The following is a 19,133-nucleotide window of genomic DNA, read 5'->3' as shown; positions in this document are numbered from 1 at the left end:
AATCCGCTTGGAAAAGTTTTTTTTTTTTTTTTTTTTTACAAGCGGCTGGGAGAACCATTTATTAACCCTAATCCACCAAGGTAACCAGCATCAACTGTCTCGCCATTAGCAGCTAACGTTTGAGCCAGCACGATAATTTAGAATAATCAGGCTATATGACCTAAAAATTTTTTTTTTTTTTTAAATAGATGTCCTATAGCACATTTGTAACGGACACCTTGCAGCCAATCAGAACCAAGTATTCTCCCAGACCATGGTATAAACATGTTTTATAACTGTTTACATTTGTTACTGTGAGGAGCCGCCGCGTTGGATCCAACAACCGGCCTTAAAAAAATTTCTTGGACTTTCCGACTGGACAGTCCGACTATAGCGGCCTTCACAGTTGACTTTACCAATCCGCAGCAGGGATTTTCCGATTTCCGACTGCAAATGGAATGCAACATTTCTCTTGAATAAAGAATGAGGTAGAAAAATAATTGGTACCATTATTTCCTTAATCCGAAAATTTTCCAAAGTCCACCCGATTGGCTGATCAGGCCCACATGATGGCTCCTTCCCCCAAAGACAATTGGCTCCAAAGGCAATGGCAGAACTAACAAAGTCTTGGCCAGTGGTGTCAGAATCCAGTCGTAAGAACTGTTTAATTTTGCATCTTATACTTTGCTGCATTTGACTTATTCTGGTGTTAAATTTCTGGATTTTTTTTTTGTTTTTGTTTGTATCACCTGGTTCCAAATCCAAAGTGGAAAAATACCATCTGGACATCCAGAGTTGAACCAGAACCATCTTCCTTCCACCTGCAGTGGGGAACAGAGCTGCTGAATCTGAAGACAACAATCCCTCCAGCCAGAATTGAGGCTTTAACAGTCTTCAGAACATGTTTGCCTGCAGCACTAGAGAAGAATTAACACTACATTCGTTTTCCTATTTATACCTTCAGACCTTAGAGGGATTAATTAAATTGTCGACTACATCCAAAGTTGCCTTTTTTTTGTATAGTGTTTGACGGTGAGCCAATCTTTTCACTGACACTGAATAAATCCTGAGGAAAGTTAATGCACACCCCTTTAAAGAGGTAACACAATTTCTTCCTGGGAATGTAAAGACTCCTATATTCAGACACACTGATAGATTATAAGCCTTATTACTAAAAATGTATGGACATAACTGTAGCTACCTTATCAAATGCTACAACTAAGCTGCCGTTCGTCCGCATTTTCAAGGCAGTTCTATAACCAATACAGTAAAATTGTGAATGTGGTAAATTCTGCCATTTCTTGTATTTGGCTTCCTAAAATTAATCAATTAATCTCTCTCTCACACACACACACACACACAAATTATAGTACAAATAATTTTATTAAAAATTGTAAATGCATTTTAAAATATTAACAAACAACCAGAAAAAGTTTCAGATAACATGTGGAATAAACAAATAGCTTTCTAGAAACTCTTTCACATTCAAATTGAAAACTATTCAATAAAACCATTTAAACCATTTCAAAGTCCAGGAACATTATAATTAAAAACTTTCTTTTACTTTTGTTTAGAAATGTTGGACATATCAGGAACAGCCAGGAGAAGAACAACATCTCCGAACGAATCAGAGAGGTGGACTAAACTGAATAATTTCAGTTAGTGCTTTCAAACAAAAATCTGAAATGTTGGACACTGATTCAAAAACATCAGTGAGGAACAGGAAAAGTAATACTATTACAGATAAATTGATGACTACAAATATAAGTGTTTGATACAAATCACATCCAACAGGAATACGAGAACACAAACTGTCCATAACGATGATGCCATCATCTCATCTCTCAAAACGTCAGCTGGCTAATAAGTTAGCTTATTGCCTATATTAATACAAAACAACTATTCGGCCCATGGACTGAGCCAGAAATCTGGAAACTTCACTTAGCCAGAGAAGCTGTCTTTCTTAGTAGCCTCAACAATAAACATTGCTAAAGGAAGATGAGCTGAACAGCAAAAAAGTGTTGAACAATGGACATATAACACTACCATCAGGGTGTCTATGGTTGAGTTTCCTTTTACTCCTGAGAGGAGGGAGACTGTAGAATAGATGATATTCAGGCCATGGCTGTGGCTCAGGTACTGCATCCTGGTCTTCACCTTCTGGTTAGGAGTGCAGAGATATTTGGATCTTCAACCTTCTTTCCTGAAAACAAGTTTTCCAACAAACTTAATGTTGTTTAAGTCGTCACTAACTCTGATTGCTTATAACATGTTTAAATCTGGAGATTAGCAAAGTTTATATCAGTTATCCTGTGGTTAATTAAAGAAAAAAAAAGTTTACATTCTCTCATTATTAGTATACATGTCCTAATTATTGGCTTTTAATTATTTATTTACTGATTGTACAAAATACGAGCGCAATGAAGTTTAAAAAACAAAATTTGACAAATAAGTTAGAATCGTTTGAGGATTTTCTCCAGACTCTATGCCTACAGCCATCTCCACCAACGTTTAGTTAGATGTTCCTTGGCAAGTTTCACCTGGAACACTCGCTTTATATGTTTTACATCACCAAGGCTCCGGCTTAACTCTTGCCAGGTATCACTCTACCATCTTGACAGATCTGGTAGAGTGAATTTAATTAGGTTGGTTTCTCTATAAACTAAGCATCCTAACATTGTTCAGAAGTCTTCAAAAGGGGTGAGGTCGGGACCATTTGAGAAACTCTATGTGACTCTGCTTTATTCCAATTTACACATCTGTAGATAGGACCAAACTGGCACAATCAGTTAATAGGAAACTACTTAGGGACCACCTGGAAACCACACAGGCTTAACCAAACCAGTATCAGTGTCCACAACAACACTGGTTACTGTCAAAACCTTCAACCTCAAACAACCTCAAATCAAGAGTAATGGCCCTTTTCCATTAGTAACATGTCAGCAAGGCACGGTTCTACCCGGCTATGAGGGTTTTCCGTTTGTTACGGACCCATTATACCAGCCCCTGGGGTTCTAAGCGAGCTGATTCGGGCAGAAAACACAACGTTAGAAGACTGTTGGGTAGGGGGCCGCGTCACTGGTGCAACTCCCACTCACCATTTGAAAAAGCTCACAACATCAACAGAGCGCATTTCTTTATGGAAGAAAATGGAAGCTCTGAAACCCACACCATGACCAACGACAGGGCGCAGAGGTGAGTCTGACAAAGAGCGATAGTGGCAAAACACATCAGCTCAGACTGGAGGTTACTTATACAGAGGACTACAGAGGGGAGGTGGAGCAGCTGGTGGGCTGGTGCAGAGACAACAGCCTGATCCTGAACGTGGAGAAGACGAAGGAGATCATCGTCGACTTCAGGAAAAACCGGCCTCACCATGCTCCACTGCTCATCAACAACTCAGCGGTGGAGGTGGTCAGCAGCACCAAGTTCCTGGGGGTGCACATCACGGACAACCTCACCTGGACTGTGAACACCACGTCACTGGTGAAGAGGGCACAGAAGCGACTGTACTTTCTGCGGAGGATGAGGAGAGCCCGCCTGCCCCCGCCCATCCTCACGACCTTCTACAGAAGCACCATAGAGAGTATTCTGACCAGCTCTCTGTGTGGTGTGGAGGCTGCAGTGCCTCCGACTGGAAGAACGTGAGGAGAGTGGTGAGGATAGCCGAAGGGATCATCGGGGCTCCTCTTCTCTCCATTAAGGATATTTCATCGCAGCGCTGTGTGTCTCGAGCCCGTAACATCATCAGGGACCCCTCACACCCCCACCATAGACTATTCTCCCTGCTGCCCTCTGGAAAGTGGTTCCGCAGCATCCGCTGCAGGTCCACCAGGTTCTGCAAAAGCTTTTTCCCTGCTGCCATCAGACTGTTGAACTGTTGAAGTATAAAAGTGTACCACACTAGATTCGCTGATTTGCACATTTGCACATTGTATTGTATCCTGCAAAATTGATGCTGCACCTTAACCGGAAACGTACCGCAAAACTGTGTACAATGCAACTGTCTACTTTTAAATCACTGCTGCACCCTACTGCATATTTGTCTACATTTGGTTTACATTGTTTACATTTCAACTGCCTACTGTTCACTGCTGCACTTTATCCGGAAGTAAATTGAAATTTATCCTGTAAGTGACTGCGATTGATCACTGCACTTTATCCTGTACTGTAATTCACTGCAAGGTATCCTGTAGAGTTACTGCAATATTTCTGAGCTGTGTGAAAACGAAATTTCGTTCTGTATGCACTCTGTGTATACAAAATGACAATAAAGAAAGTCTAAGTCTAAGTCTAAGACTGGACTCGCGATAGCAAGTATCCACACGAGTGTAAATTGAAAATCTTGACCGCATAAACACAAGCCGGTGTGGCAGCAAACACAAAGTTTAAGTTCCTGCTCGAACAAGTTTAAAGATCCGCCGTTTCACATTTTCTCAGTACCTTTGTGCTCCTACCGTGGGAAAAAGTAAATACAAGAAACAGATTTGACTGAATTCTTCCTTTCTAGAGGGGTTTTTGCCTGACTGGTGAGAAACCTGACTGAAGCACCAAGAGTGGGATTAACATTTTCTGCCCTTTCTCATTTCTATTGGCCCACGGGTGACCTCAGCTTAGTATCTTAAGTAAGTGGCCATCAAACTTGTGCCCGATACCCGTCACATGAATATTCTCATGATTCTCTACCTGTGATCTTTCCGTGAATACCACATGTCGTATTTTACATCTGTAATCTCAGTTACCTTCGTGTCGATCCATGTGTCGCTTGAAGCCAAGGCGGGAGATGAAAACCTTGCCACAGATCTTGCAGTTGTGGGTGTTCCGGTAACTCTGGAGATGAGTCCTGAGTGCATCTGTGGAGTCGAACTTCTTCTCACACATGGGACAAACGCTGTCCGGGTCATTCACATGGTTCCACGCATGTTTAATCAGTATTCTCCATGAGCCGTGCTCAGTCCTGCACAATTTACAGGAGTACGAACTCATCTTATTCTTAGATTTAGACAAGGTGTTTGCTTTTGGATCTGGATGATTTTGATCTTTGTTCTCAAACACATTCAAGGTGTTTGCGGTGTCATTTTCCAGAGAACCTTGACCAGACATCTGCAAGTGCAGAGACAAGGTGCTGGGGGACTCTGTGTCTCTAGAATCTTCCTCAATATCAATAATTCCCACCTCCTGTTTATTGCCGTCTGTCCCTTTGTTTGGTATATGCGTGACTTCTTTCTGCTCCATGTTCACTGCTTCTGTGCCGATCTTTTGCTTTGCATCTTGACCTGATATTTGAGGTTTCTGGGACAAATGTATGGTGGACTCTGCACTTTTATCATCCCCATCGTCAATATGAATTATTTCCGACCCTTCAATCTTTACGTTTTTAGTTGCAGCTTTGGCTTTGACCTTCACATATTCTTTGCCGGTCTTTTGCTTTGCATTGTTACTTAATCTCTTGGCAAGTAAAGACGACTGCAAGGAAGACTCTACTTTTTCATCGTCGTAATCCTCACTGTCCTCTGTTTCCTCGTCCTCTATTTTTATGTTCTCCTTTGCACTTGAGTGTTTCCTTTGCACTTGAACCTCTACAGGTTCAGTCTTTGTTTTTTTCTCTGAACTGTGACTGGGGATTTGTGACGGCAGAAACGAAAGCTTAGAAACCTGTGGATTTTTGTAGTAATTCTCATCTTCACTGTCATCCGTTGACTCGTCGTCTACAATTGCCTTTGCGTCTGAGGGTTCCTCTTTCAACTTCACCTGCTTACTGTTTGCAGTGTACTTAGATATCAGAGATTTCAGACCCAAGAGTTTGACAGACGTGTTTTTCTGCTCGTTTTCATCCTCACTGTCTTCAGTTTCGTCATCCTCGCTTTCTTCATGTTTTTGATGCGACGCCGAGTTGCTGGACTGGGATTTTGCTGTTCTTCGTTTCTTTAAAAGTTTACTGTAGGGTAAAGATACATTACAATAGTTAAAACAGCGCTTTACATTAACAAATTATATGCCTTTATGAAAATAAAGTGCTACTACAACTCAAAAGTTTATTAGCTTATTATTGAGGGAAAATAGATTAATGATGTATAAAGCTTGAGACATCAGATTTTTTTTTTTTAAATGGATTGAGAGATATTGTGCAATGAAAGGAACTAGTTTACTACCCAGACTCGGAAATGGAAAGCAAATTTTGTGTTGCTAGGTTCACGTATTTTTTAAAAACATTTTGAAGAAATCATTTATCGGCCACTTTGAACAAGAAAGGAAGGGGTGTTAGGGAATCAACACCTTTGTATTTTATGTTTTCAGACACATTTTTTCATTTAAAGACTTTCTACGCATCACCTGATCGTCAGGACCCCTTTTTATGTCCAAATACAAACAACAAGTGGACATTTATAGTACCATGTCAAAAAAGTCAGATGTAATTCCTAATAAATCCTGAAATCTTAAGATTTTTGAATAACTTTTTGAAAGCTTTTGTTGTTCAGAATATAGCCCAGAAAATACCTTTTTTTACCAGACATACTCAGACATGGACAATCCAAAAAACACCTTCAATACCTAAGAGGGTACACTAGGGTTTTAGAAATAATTGCTAACTTTTTAAGGCGTTTATTCCCAACTGGGGAAGTGAGTTACCAGAACCCTGAGATGACACCTAATTTGGCAGAAAGGATTTATACTTGATCAGGACATAGGTGACACATTTGTAGATAGAAAAACCTCAGAACTTGAAACTCCGAAGTCAGAGATGACATTTCCACCTTTTTACATTCCAGTTTCCCTCTTGTCGGACAGTAGAAAAAAAAAAAAGAAATGGACACTTGCACCAAAGCCACTGTCAAATCTACAAATACATCCAACCTAGATCTCATAATATGTTTTAAAGTCACATTTTATTGCAAAATCTTTTTTTAAGCTAAGCTGAACTGTTCAACTGAACACAAAACATTAAACAATGTTGATAATTCTTCATTGCATTTTTAGCCACAACTGTTAAAAACTGTTAAAATGACAATGATATTATTCTAGCGGTATTTTGTGCATAGAAACAGCTATGAAACATCATGTCAAATGATCACCTAAAAGTAGTCCCTGTATGACTGACTAAATGTTACATGAATAGAAAACTGCTGACAATCAACTGTATGACTGTTCTACTCAACGTTGCTGCGAGTAGCAGCCATCTTGAATGTGGAAGTCTGGTATGGTCCTGTTGTGCAAACTTTTCAACTCGTAATTCCAATTTTAGGGGCCCTTCCAACTGAAATTTCCAACTCCGAGGTCGGAAATTTTGATTCCAGGAACAAATAGATCACTAAGTAGCAACAGTACATCTAGTTTGAAACTACTTTTTTGTCCCGGATTGCACATCAGGTATCATCAGAACTTTGTAAATAATCCAAACATTCACTGATTGGAAGAAAATAAGTGTTTTTTTAATAAAATTGGCAGACTCTGTTGGAGTGTCAAAATGTTTTTTTGTCAGATTAAAATCCAGAAAGATTGAAAAGTATTCATTCGTTTTATATGTCCGAGTCTTGTTTTATTTGTGTAAGTTTCATTAAACCCGAGAGAACCTCCAGAGTAAAGTACCATCTTTTTCAGACTATAAGGTGCACTTAAAATCCTTAAATTTTCTCAAAAATTGATGGTGCGCCTTATAATCCGGTGAGCCTTATATATGATTACTGTTGTACTTACTGACTGGTTTTATCAGTCCTGCACGTGAAATAAGATGGAGATTAATTGTTCCAATTTTAAGTGCAAAAGTCTTATTCCATTAGCAAATAGTCTTATTTATCTGCTTAAATAAAGGAAAAATACACAAATAAAAAAATTTACTTACTTTTAGTTCCCTTTTTGTAGTGCGGACTGATATTACACACTTGTGAAGAATATTTAATGCGCCTTATAATCCGGTGCGAAAAATACGGTAGTTGCAGTGACGCACTTGCACAACTGTACTTGTATACGGCATTAGAAAAAAATAATTAAACAACTTCAGTTTAAAATGTCGATAACTTTCTGAATGCATTTTTCCAGTTGGTTTCAACAGAAATTACTTGTGGAAAAAACATAACTATCAAGCTGTGATCTGATAAAGAAAATGTTGGTTTCCAAATATCATTTTGGTCTCTGCAGGTGTGAAACACATAAGGTCGTTGACTTAAGGATTGATAAAATGCTTTTTTGAGACCACTTTTCCCATAAACTTAGACAGGTGGGGGCCTCGTCCAGCTTTGGGGTTTATACCAACAACTCACCTGCAAAACAAATGTCTGCTCAGATACAGTGAGGAAATGTTGCACTGATGTCAAAGGTCTATTGTTTCATAAATAAGAAATCGTTGCTCTTTAACAGGCGAAATCTAGAGGCAACTCTGCGTCACATCTGAGCCTCAGCAGGTTTAGCGTCCGCTTCAGTGAACACCAACATTCAGACTTTATTACCAGAGACATTCCAGTCTTTTCCCTCTTGGAATCATACATTTTTTTGTGTTTTATTGTTTCGCCCTTGAGATGCTAAAACAGCCATTTTGACCCCATACCCATTTAAAATTCAATCATGCAGGTTTTTCATGTAATTGGTTACCCATCTGTAAACTGAGGAAACTAATGAATAAATACAGAGAGCACTTACCTGTACGGGTATGGGAGAATAATCACAACCAGGGTCCGAAATTAACACTCGCCAGTCGCCAAATGCGGGTAAATTTCCCGTTTGGCGAGTGAATTTCAGAGGGCTAGCTGCCACATGGCGAGTAAATGTTTGTACCAAATAAATTAAAAATAACATAAAAATTACAAAACCCATCTGGGCTGCGGATGACCCGTTCACAGCTCTGTCCATCCAGAGCTCAGTCTAAACTCCTCATTCTGTGGAGCAGGAAGCATGTGGGGGTGAGCGGCTCCCAGATAAATCCATCATTCAGAACCAGTCATGGCTGCACGCTGGATCAGAAAACAGTTCTGCTAACCAGATGCAATCTAAATCGGCAATTAGTCTGTTTATAAGTTTCGTTCTTATTTATTCTGCATTTTTTTAACTACGTGCGCTGTGTTTCTGTGCTTCACTGCTCTTACTTAAATTAAGTTACATATAATTTAGGTGCGCACTTTTAAGGGTTATTTTAAGGAACTTGTAACATCAGGGGCTTTAGCTCAGACCCATTTTTCCTTCTCTCCCTTCTAAAGGAGCCCTTTAAAGTCTTCATTTATGCATTTTCCCCACTGTTTATCCAGCAGCTGGATCAGCGTAAAGACGCAGCGTGAACCCCTGCGTGCTTTAAGTGTTGCAGCTGAGGAAAAAATGTATAGGCTTGATGTGAATCTGATAATTCATATTGTGCCTTTTATAATAAACTTAATATTTTCCTATCAAAGGTAGGAAACAAAGATTTCTCTTCCAGGGTCCAGTCAGCCACGCCCCCCAAAATTAACATAATCTCACTCTTATTAATTTTTGGTAAAAATTGAGGTCTGGTGAGGATTAATATTTTGGCCGGTAAAAAATATGCCTGGCCGGTGAATCAGGAAGTTAATTTCAGACACTAATCACAACCTCACCAGCTTTGGGTTAACTGATGTTTAGGGCTTCCAAAGTGAAACGTTTAATGATGACGGGTGGATCCTGAATATATTCTCCTATCCATTTAATTCGTTTACTCGTAAGATCTCCAACTACAGGTCCGGGACGCAACGCACTTAGGTCGCCAACGAATTTCTGACTAACACCGCTGTGATCGGATTGCTTGTTGACCGGCGATGCCTTGACTTTTGCTTCAGCAGCATGTTCATGCCTCATTTCCGGGTTTTAAAAAAAAAAGAAATTGGCCAACAGCCTGGAAACATGCAGGACTTACCCAGGAGAGGGCTTGCTTCGATCCGAGTGTCTCCTTTTCACACTGCCCGGGATTTTACGCGGCCACTGAAAAAAATTGAGACCGTAGTTGACCCAATACCTTCACAAGAGCACTGGTGTGTGTTGCTGGTATGTCGGGAAAAGGAAGAAAAGGAATTAGTGGCCTGAAAGGAAAGAGAACGGGCATCTGACCTTCAGTCTAACGTAGAGGACTGAACTCCCAGCGGCTTTGACCGTCCTGCTGATCTCCTCCGACGTCATATTTACTAGATTAAAGGGCTTCGTATTTGCGCCGTGACCAGTGAGGAAATCGAAAGAGGCTTCGGCCAGCACAGGGAAGGTGGACCTCAACAAGTTCAGAAACCCGGCCTCCGGCAGGCTACCAGGACACTGAAACTCAAGGATGGGGTATTTCTGCAACACTGAGAGAAATGTCACAAGTTAGCCACTGCAAGAACAACTGCAGATGCACTGCAAAAACTGACCTAAAAATAAGTAAAATGTTCTTAAAATGTGTGTTTTTGTCCTTGATTTGAGCAGGGAAATTATATTATCTGCCAATGGAATGAGTATTTTGACCCCTAAAATAAGATAATTAGACATCCTGCACTTGAAATAAGACGATGGAGTTGAGTTGTTCCTATTTTAAGTGCAAAAATCTTATTCCATTGGCAGATCATCTTCTTTACTTACTCAAATCAAGGACAGATACACTCATTTTAAGAAGATTTTACTTATTTTTAGTTCCGTTTTTGCAGTGTGCAGCACTGAAACCAAGATAACAATCTCTGCCTGCGATTTTTCAGGTTGCCTCTGAGTCGAGTTCTTAGTTTGGAGAAACATCTAGGTCATATTGACTATTTCAGACTTTGCTCATGCCAACAAAAGGGAGCTAAAAAGTCTTATTTAGCAGCTTGGTGTCATTCACAGTCAAGCCAGGAGCAATAAATGTCTAAAATCGCTTGTAGATAAACTGATTATATAAAAAAAAACATGATATAAATTTTTGCTAGGGGCTTGAAAGGCAGTTGAATAGATGTCCCTGACATTAACACCCTCTCTAAAGTTTATACCTGAACATTTACTGGAGATCTAAACGCAGAATTCAAACATTTGGATTTACCTGAAGAAGAGATGACGTCTATGCTCGGGTCGTCCACGATGCAGACTTTAAAATCTACCAGCTTTATTGGGTCACAGTTTGGAGGTCTGCCAGTCGTCCCGCTGGGTGACTGACTGCTAAAAATGAGGGAAAAAAAAGGGAATTAAAGGAGAAAGTTACAAATTAAACAGTTCCGCTAACACCTTACCCTTTGTTTTGACTCACCTGGTGTTTGGAGTTTGATGCTTAGAGGTGGGAAGAGCTTCAGGTTTTGCATCGCTTTTCTTAAGAGGCTTCTAGAGTTTCACCAAAGGCAATTAAATAGAATTTAATTTCTTACCGATGTTTTAAAGGTAAATGCACTTATTTAGCTGGTTCAGGGAAAAGTCGACGTACCGTCTGCTGAATGCAGACCAAATGACTGCCAACAGACCTGCCGGCCCTCCAGATCTCTTCTGGAATGACACTGTTTACTTTCAGCGGCACCATCTTCCTGCCTTGAAGAGCTAAAACTGTGATGGGCTGACCGTCGGCCAGCTGAGAGAACGTGGATTTCAGGAGGTTCAGGAAGCCCGACTCCTGTAGGCCTCGAGGAAACTTCAGCTCACGTATTGGGTACTTGTTAAAAACTGAGAAAAAAAACAAAACAAAAACAGAAGCAGCAGTCAGTATTATCTGTGGGTGAAGATTCTAGGTCATGCAGGTCATGATCATTGCAAAAAAAGTAAAAAAAAAAAACAACTAAACTGAACTTCTATTCTGAAGCTGAAGACGTTTGAAAGCTTTCTCAATTCAAAATGTCTGCAGCTTCAAAATAGAAGTTCAACCGTTTTATTTTTTAACCTTTTTTTTGAGTTTGTATTATCCTTAACTCAGGTCTCTGGTAACCCAGATCTGGCAGCCAATTAAGGATCGTTTTGAAACCAGGAATCGGATCCAGACTAGCATTTATTTTTATTTTTTTAACATTGCGGTCTCACCTAAACGAAGTTAACCGTACAGAATAAGAACACACTGCAAAAACAGAACTAAAAATAAGTTACATTTTCTTAAACTAAGTGTATTTGTCCTTGATTTGAGCAGGTAAATAAGACTATTTGCCAATGGAATAAGATTTTTCCTCTTAAAATAGGAACAATTCATCTCCATCATCTTAAGTGCACAATGTCTAATTATCTTATTTTAGGGATAAAAATACTCATTCCATTGGCAGATAATCTTATTTACTGGCTCAAATCGAGGACAAATAGACTAACTTTTAAGAACATTTTACTTGTTTTTGCATCCGTTTTTGCAAGGCAGATACAATAGTCAAGTGATTTTATTGGGTTTAATCTCAAATTGAAACCCTTGAAATAATACAAAAACATAGCATGGCGATTCACAAACTGGATTGAAACGGAGACAACCAGACTTTGGCTCAGGTTTTCTGAAAATGTTCCGACAACAATCCAGGAGTCAGTTCTGGCGGCTCATAATTGAGCTCAAGTGTTTATGGTTGCCATCAGCAGGTAACTGAGAATTTCCACAGGCAGCAGAGCTATTAAAATTAAGCATGCTAGAACCATAAGACACTCCGTGTTGCCTCGAAAGACTTATTTTAAAGTTCAAAATTTAGCTTCTTCTCATTCAGACTACTTTTGTTTCCTGTCACTCATGGGAACACTTCCAGAATCTGGGTTATTGCAAATTTTCCATTTCAAAATTCATATTTGCCAGACTTAAATTTCTATGTTCTTAATGGTCTTATCATCTTCTAAGCCTTGGCGTTGGGTTTAATTTAGAGACTGACAGATACAGATTTTTTAAGGCCGATACTGATACAGATATTTTGTTTTGATTATTTTCAGTCCAACCGATAATCGATGTGCTGCCAATTTTTTGATGCCGATTCTTGAGACATTTACACGATAGAAATGACAAGAAATATTACACAAGTCTTGAAACTTGATTTTAAACTAGCTAATATTAACAATCAGCCTCAGATTGCAGCTTGAAAAGCACACAGAAAAATGTCAAGACTCTTGTGACTCTTATTTTTACGTGGATACATAATTTTCCATGGTAATAAAAACACAGCAGTGGCAGTTCGCCAGCTTTTTAGATACAGAAACAGACACACACCGCTGTTTCGTCCTGCTCATAATGAGACAAAGACAGACTTTCAATGACCAGATCCGCTAAATTATACAATTAAAACTACATGAAAAGTTGAAAATGTGCCATTGTTGTTGGCAGACAGTTTTATAACATTACCAGCCGCTCTCTGCCAGGGAAGGAGTGACAATGTACGCGCTTCACGTGATCTCGAGACATGGCTGCTGATGAATACGCTAATGATTCGCCGTATCGGCATCAGTCGATAATGATACAGGTGGGAAAAAAAATGCAAATATCGGCTAAAAATATCGGCCAGCTGATATATCTGTCGACTTCTAGTTTAATTGTTAGTTATATTCCACAAGTCGTGAAAGTACAGAACGCTGAAGTTGACAATTATTCAGGTGGTGAATCAATTTTTTCAAACAAAATGCTTAATGTTATTTTGAAAATGACATTTCTTTAAGACAACTGACAAGTCTTTGCCAGTTCCTGAGAGGAAGGTTCTGAACTCAGGGTTAAAAACATAAAAAAAGACTAAATTACGGAGCTGCAGACTGCCGGTAGTAGAGACAGGATCTGTATGTTCATCATGAGGGGAGGGAACATGGGAACCCTCCAGGAAGCAGATTCTGAGATTTATATGGGTGTCTTTATCATCGACCCGATTAAGGCTGGGGCTTTTATTTCTGGAACACAGAAAGAGGAAATCAGCGGATTAACCCATAAAACAGCAGACTGAATTGATCTGACAGTCAAGAAAAGCAAAAAAAAGGGATTTTTACTCTGGAGTGGGTGTAGTTCGCTGTAAAGAGGGTCGATGCACATGCTCCTGACTTTTCTCCTTAGTCTCATCTTTTTCAGGCCTGGCGTTTGGCGAATGCTGAGAGAAGACAAAGTGATTTCAGCAATTATCCAACAATACAAGAATTTCTTGGTGCGTTCAGTTGAATCGAATCAGAGTTCAACCTTCAGACGGATGTAGAGGGCAGAATTGCCGGCTGCCGTCGAGATCATTTCAGGTGTGAAGGACTTTACATTCAGAGGCTGCAGCTTCATGTTCGGGTCACAAGTAAAGGTCTCAAAGAATGCTCCCATGGTCAGCTGAGGGAAGGTGGACTTCAGCAGCTTCAGGAAATCAAACTCGTTCATTCCAGGAGGACACTGAAGTTTATGAAGCCGATACGTCCTTAACACTGAAACACATGAAACTAAACTTTAAAAGAAGACACATACAGACCAGAAGAACAAATTAAAGAAGGAATATTCACACATTACACCAGCAGGGAACAGTGCAGACAAGCTGATTCACAAAGAATGCTGCACACACTGAAGGCGTCCAAACCAGAGCTTCTGTATTTGTTTAGGCAAAACCAAAGAAGATCAGCTCCTAAAAATCATAAATCCAGGGAAGTTCGTATAACCACAGTTTACTGACATTTCAGAGAGGACTTATGTATTTAGGGGAAAACTATAACCAATGTTATATTGGAAAAAAAGCCAGTTTCTCTCACAGATTAGCGTTGTTTGCAACAAACATAAAATTTGAATAAAAGGTGGCAAATTTATATGCAACTCTGCATCTTGTCCGATTTTTTAATTTTTTGAGACCACAAAAACAGCACTATAGCTCTATAGCTGTGGTAGCTAACCCTCTCATCATGAACGCCGACTTCCTGCTCACTCTCGTTTGCTCTGTCGTCTCTTCTTGTATTTGTCTTGGAAATAAGTCTGAATATCCACGCCGCACTACCAATGGCGACTAAAGCCGTCTCCAAGTATGCTATGAATGTAGTGACCTGCCACCCTCTCGAATAGTTAGCTAGCATGTTGTTTCTCTCGCTGGTTGGATTGGTTAAATTGTATGATTGACATATCGAGATAGGAACAACAGAAAGTTGGCCACTCTGAGGATTTACATATCACCCGAGATATGAAATTTCCAGTTTGAGAAATGTTTTTGGCACCATGCTACACCGTACCATACAAAGCGACTCTATACCGTCCACTACCGTCTACTACCACAAGTAAATTCTCAACCTATGGAAAACACTGGTAACCCTAACACTCTAATCCCTACACTGCAAAAACTGAACTAGAAATAAGTAAAATGTTCTTAAAATGTGTGTATTTGTCCTTGATTTGAGCAGGTAAATAAGATGATTTGCCAATGGAATAAGAATTTTGCACTTAAAATAGGAACAATTCATCTCAATCATCTTATTTCAAGTGCAGGATGTCTAATTTTCTTATTTTAAGGGGTCAAAATACTCATTCCATTATTTACCTGCTCAAATCAAGGATAAATACACCAACTTTAAGAACATTTTACTTATTTTTAGATCAGTTTTTGCAGTGTAACCATTACCAGTATAATCCTAACCCCAACTTTACCTCAACCTCTAATGGTCCCCCACATTGGGACCGGGCTTTGGTCCACATAACGCAGGCGGTCTTCATAAGGTTTGCTAATATAGCAAAGGTTCTAAAAGGTAACATAAACAAGTACACACACACACACACACACACACACACCAGTGGATGGGGATATTTACTAGTGATTTATGCCTTATACTGCATGTAAATCCAGGGTAAGTTGGTACATATTTTGTTGTCGGACATTTTATGTTCATTGTATCTGAATTTGTCTGCCAGCCTCCCAAGACCTTGGTTCTGCAGCTGTGTTGGCGTCTGGAGAGGGGGGTCACTGTGATTAGCTGAGTGTGGAAGCAGGGAGATGCTTCAGTGTCTGGGTAATCAAAAATCTTCCTTTTATTGTCTTCTCACTGACTGACTTTCCAAAACCTGCTCACTAAGCCAAAGGAGAGTTCTTTATAACAAACGAAGCATCACAAATGAAAGCTGTAAGGACAGCAGGTAATGCCGACGTGCTAATGCCTTCCCAATATCGTTTAATGGGATGAATCATTCACAATCTGTCATTTTCTGCACTAAAACATTTAAATAACTTAAAATTTGTGTCCATTAGGAGTTTAACTGCAAACTGCTGCCGTCTACTACACCGTGTGGTTGTGTCTGTGTCAGCTTGTAATCAGAGCTCTTTGCTTTGTGAATCAAGTCAGTTTCGTACCTTTGTATATGTAAAACATTGAAAATGAGTTACCTTTTCTTTGTAGCATGTACACACACACACACACACACACACACACACACACACACACACACACACACACACACACACACACACACACACAAAGAGACGCTAAACACCAAAAAAAGACCAACATAAAGGCTGGTTGTGCTGCAGCTGTGCCTTAGAGTTAAAAGCTGTAATTTTACCTTCTGCTGTGACTTCATCAATCCCAGAGTCCTCCAGGAGGTGAATCCTGAGATCTATACGTGTGTCCGTTTCCCTGAGCGGATGATGAAACTCATATCTGAGGCTATAAATGAGAAACTGTATTAGTTAGCCAGATAAATGGCATTTTTAAGAAAGCAGCCAAAATAACCGTTTGACTCACTTATTTTTTGGTGTAATCTGACTGGTGGTGGATGAGGAGTCCTTATCGTTATGAGGGGCAGCCTTGTTCTGCTTTAGACTTTTTTGTCTGGCCTGGACTTTTTCCTCTTGAGACTAAAGAGAAAAAAGGTTTCTTTACTGGAAAAAATAAACACCGTATTTTCAGAATGCAAGTCGCTCCGGAATATAAAGTTGAATCAGTCAAAAAAAATGTGTCACACAGAGGGGAAAAAAACATATGTATGTCGCAACAGACTATACACATTTATTTATTACTTCAAAACAATCCAAGACTAAAAACTGACATTTAATCTGGTAAGACAACTTATTAAATTACTCAGCTGCATCCACAGCCGGCTGAATAACATACTTGGGATGTTGAATGGAGTAAATTAGCAACTCCAACCAACAAAGTTTTATCCAGCGCATTTCAGCGTAACGTCCCGTTTTGTTAAAAGTTATCAAAATTACGCTGACATTGGACCGTGAAAGACCCTCAAGGCTGGAAGTTAGGAGGGAAAGTACTGTTCTACGTTTATTATTATAAATAATAAGGGTTAGTATCTGCAGGAAAATTAGGACAAAGAGAGGAGAAAGCAACAACTTTTGATTTGAAATAATTTCCTTTAGTGTATACGGAGTCCTCAGTCCTATTAAGAGGAGCAAAATTGTAGCTAAATTGAAACATAAAAAAGGCACAGGTGGCCTTTCACCAAGAAACTCATGTGATTCAATCAGAGCATGGAAAATTAAAAAGACAGGGATTTAAATATGCTTTCTCCTCTTCTTTCAAAGCGAGGCACAAAAGGCATGTTGCCATATTAATTTCAAGCTAAGTTAACAATGAACAATGAGAGGAAAAAGATGCAGAGGGAACGTTTATCAAGATCACTGGGAGAATAGAAGGGTTGGAGGTAACATTTATAAACGCCTACATACCACCGGGAAGTGAATGGTTGTTGTATAGACGAATCTTTGATCTAATGGTTAACTCACAGGGAGTTGTGGTGCGTGGAGGTGATATTAATATTAGACTTACCTAATTAGATCTGTCAAGGGGTGTTATCAGGGAAAACTCAATTAAAATAATAAATTCATTGATGAAAGAATTGGATATCATTGATGTTTGGAGGGGCTTACGCCGTATAATGAAGGATATACACACTATTCCTCCGCACACAATGTCTATTCCAGAATAGATGTGTTTTTTTCATGTTTAGTAGGGATTCTTTCAGAGTGGAAGGGTGCAAAATAAAAACTATTGATATTTCAGACCACAGTCCCCTGTCACTATCAGTGTCTTTAGATAAAAAGGCCAGGAAATGGCTGTGGAAATTAAACTCAAACTTACTAAACGATACAAAACTAAAACAAAAACTAAAACAAGAAATTAAACAATTTATTCAGGAAAATTATACTGATGGAGGTCTCACAAATTATGATATGGGACGCTCTAAAAGCTGTAATGCATGGGAAGATAATTTCAATGAAGAAATTAAAAAGGGCAAAAACTAGCAGAATTACAAGGAAATTTAAAGAAATTACAACGATTGGATATTAGTAACTCAACTGTAAAAGAAGAACTTATAAAAAAAATAAAAGCGAAAATTTATGATATTTATACACAACAAACCCAGAAAAAGAAGGATTTTCTTGCGACAGAAATATCATGAAATTGGTAGCAAGCCAACTAAACTCTTAGCATACAAACTACATAAACAAAGAAAGGAAAACACAATTAATAAAATGAAAACTGGGAAATTGAGGCGGGAGTTGCTATTTCTAATGAGAACTAGGAGACAATTTGTAGTTTTCAGTGGACTTCCACTAGTTCATTAACTTGGAGAGGGCATTGTTGAAAAAACAAAAAAAATTTTTTAGAACACCCCTTCAGAGTAAATATAATAATTTGACAACTGAAGGTTGGAGAAAATGGAGATTTCTGGAAGGCACTTTCGGCTCAGCTCTTCTATTACGTTGGGACAGCGGCAGGACTGGGTAAATACTTCTCATTGTGGTAAACGCTTTTACTCCATCATGATACACTGAAATCAGGGACATTTCCGAGAACTACTTTTGCCAGGGGCAGGTCATCAGAAACAGGGACGGTCCCTGGTAATCGGGGACAACTGGTCACCCTATTTTAAGTGGTACAGGAGCAGGATGGTTTTCACAAGCCTAGAGTCCTCTTGTGGCTCTAGACGACAATGTTTACTCCTTGGTTCATGCTGGTCAAGATGAATCACCATTTAAATTTGATATACAAGTCGCAGGACCGGCCAAACTAATAATATGGTAAATCAGACAACGACATCCTGTTGTGCCAACGCTTGCTGAACTCTAAGGTGGAGGTGTACCTTCAGTCGAATGTAGAGGCCAGACAACCCAAGAGCCTTGTAGATGTGATCTGGGGTGTAGGACTCCAGATTGAGAGGAAAAAGTTTTTTAGAGAGGTTGCTCATTAAAAACTCAAACGGCCTGTCGCCAGCCAGCACAGGGAAGGTGGACCTCAGCAGCTTCATGAAGTCTGCTTCCTCCATGTCACAAGGACACTTCAGCGTTTTAAGCCTGTACCTCTTCAGCACTGAAACAGAGAAGACCTCAACGTTAGTAAGA

The 19,133-nt window shown here is 39.5% G+C and overlaps 2 protein-coding genes across 5 annotated transcripts in view; both read right to left on the bottom strand.

Annotated features, from left to right (window-relative positions):
- LOC105919959 (zinc finger protein 436) overlaps positions 1-19,133 on the bottom strand; it is a 91,472-nt gene that overhangs the window by 14,486 nt on the left and 57,853 nt on the right. The window lies entirely within an intron of this gene.
- Positions 1,344-19,133, bottom strand: part of LOC105919954 — a 29,724-nt gene continuing 11,934 nt past the window's right edge. For 2 of the 3 annotated variants that reach the window (XM_036128920.1, XM_036128922.1), the window contains exons 8-20: positions 18,875-19,101; positions 16,519-16,631; positions 16,337-16,440; positions 14,006-14,232; positions 13,822-13,919; positions 13,583-13,725; positions 11,333-11,565; positions 11,162-11,232; positions 10,958-11,073; positions 10,027-10,256; positions 9,836-9,900; positions 4,722-5,917; positions 1,344-2,182 (exon numbers count right to left, since the gene is read on the bottom strand). In XM_036128920.1, the coding sequence (XP_035984813.1) occupies positions 2,133-2,182; positions 4,722-5,917; positions 9,836-9,900; positions 10,027-10,256; positions 10,958-11,073; positions 11,162-11,232; positions 11,333-11,565; positions 13,583-13,725; positions 13,822-13,919; positions 14,006-14,232; positions 16,337-16,440; positions 16,519-16,631; positions 18,875-19,101 (2,873 nt within the window). In that variant the 3' untranslated portion in view covers positions 1,344-2,132. The remainder of the gene's footprint in view (positions 2,183-4,721; positions 5,918-9,835; positions 9,901-10,026; positions 10,257-10,957; positions 11,074-11,161; positions 11,233-11,332; positions 11,566-13,582; positions 13,726-13,821; positions 13,920-14,005; positions 14,233-16,336; positions 16,441-16,518; positions 16,632-18,874; positions 19,102-19,133) is intronic. The other variant, XM_036128921.1, reaches the window with a different exon arrangement.

Source organism: Fundulus heteroclitus, unplaced genomic scaffold (assembly GCF_011125445.2).
Source record: "Fundulus heteroclitus isolate FHET01 unplaced genomic scaffold, MU-UCD_Fhet_4.1 scaffold_125, whole genome shotgun sequence".
Lineage (NCBI taxonomy): Eukaryota > Metazoa > Chordata > Actinopteri > Cyprinodontiformes > Fundulidae > Fundulus > Fundulus heteroclitus.
This window is presented reverse-complemented; position numbering and strand designations above follow the sequence as displayed.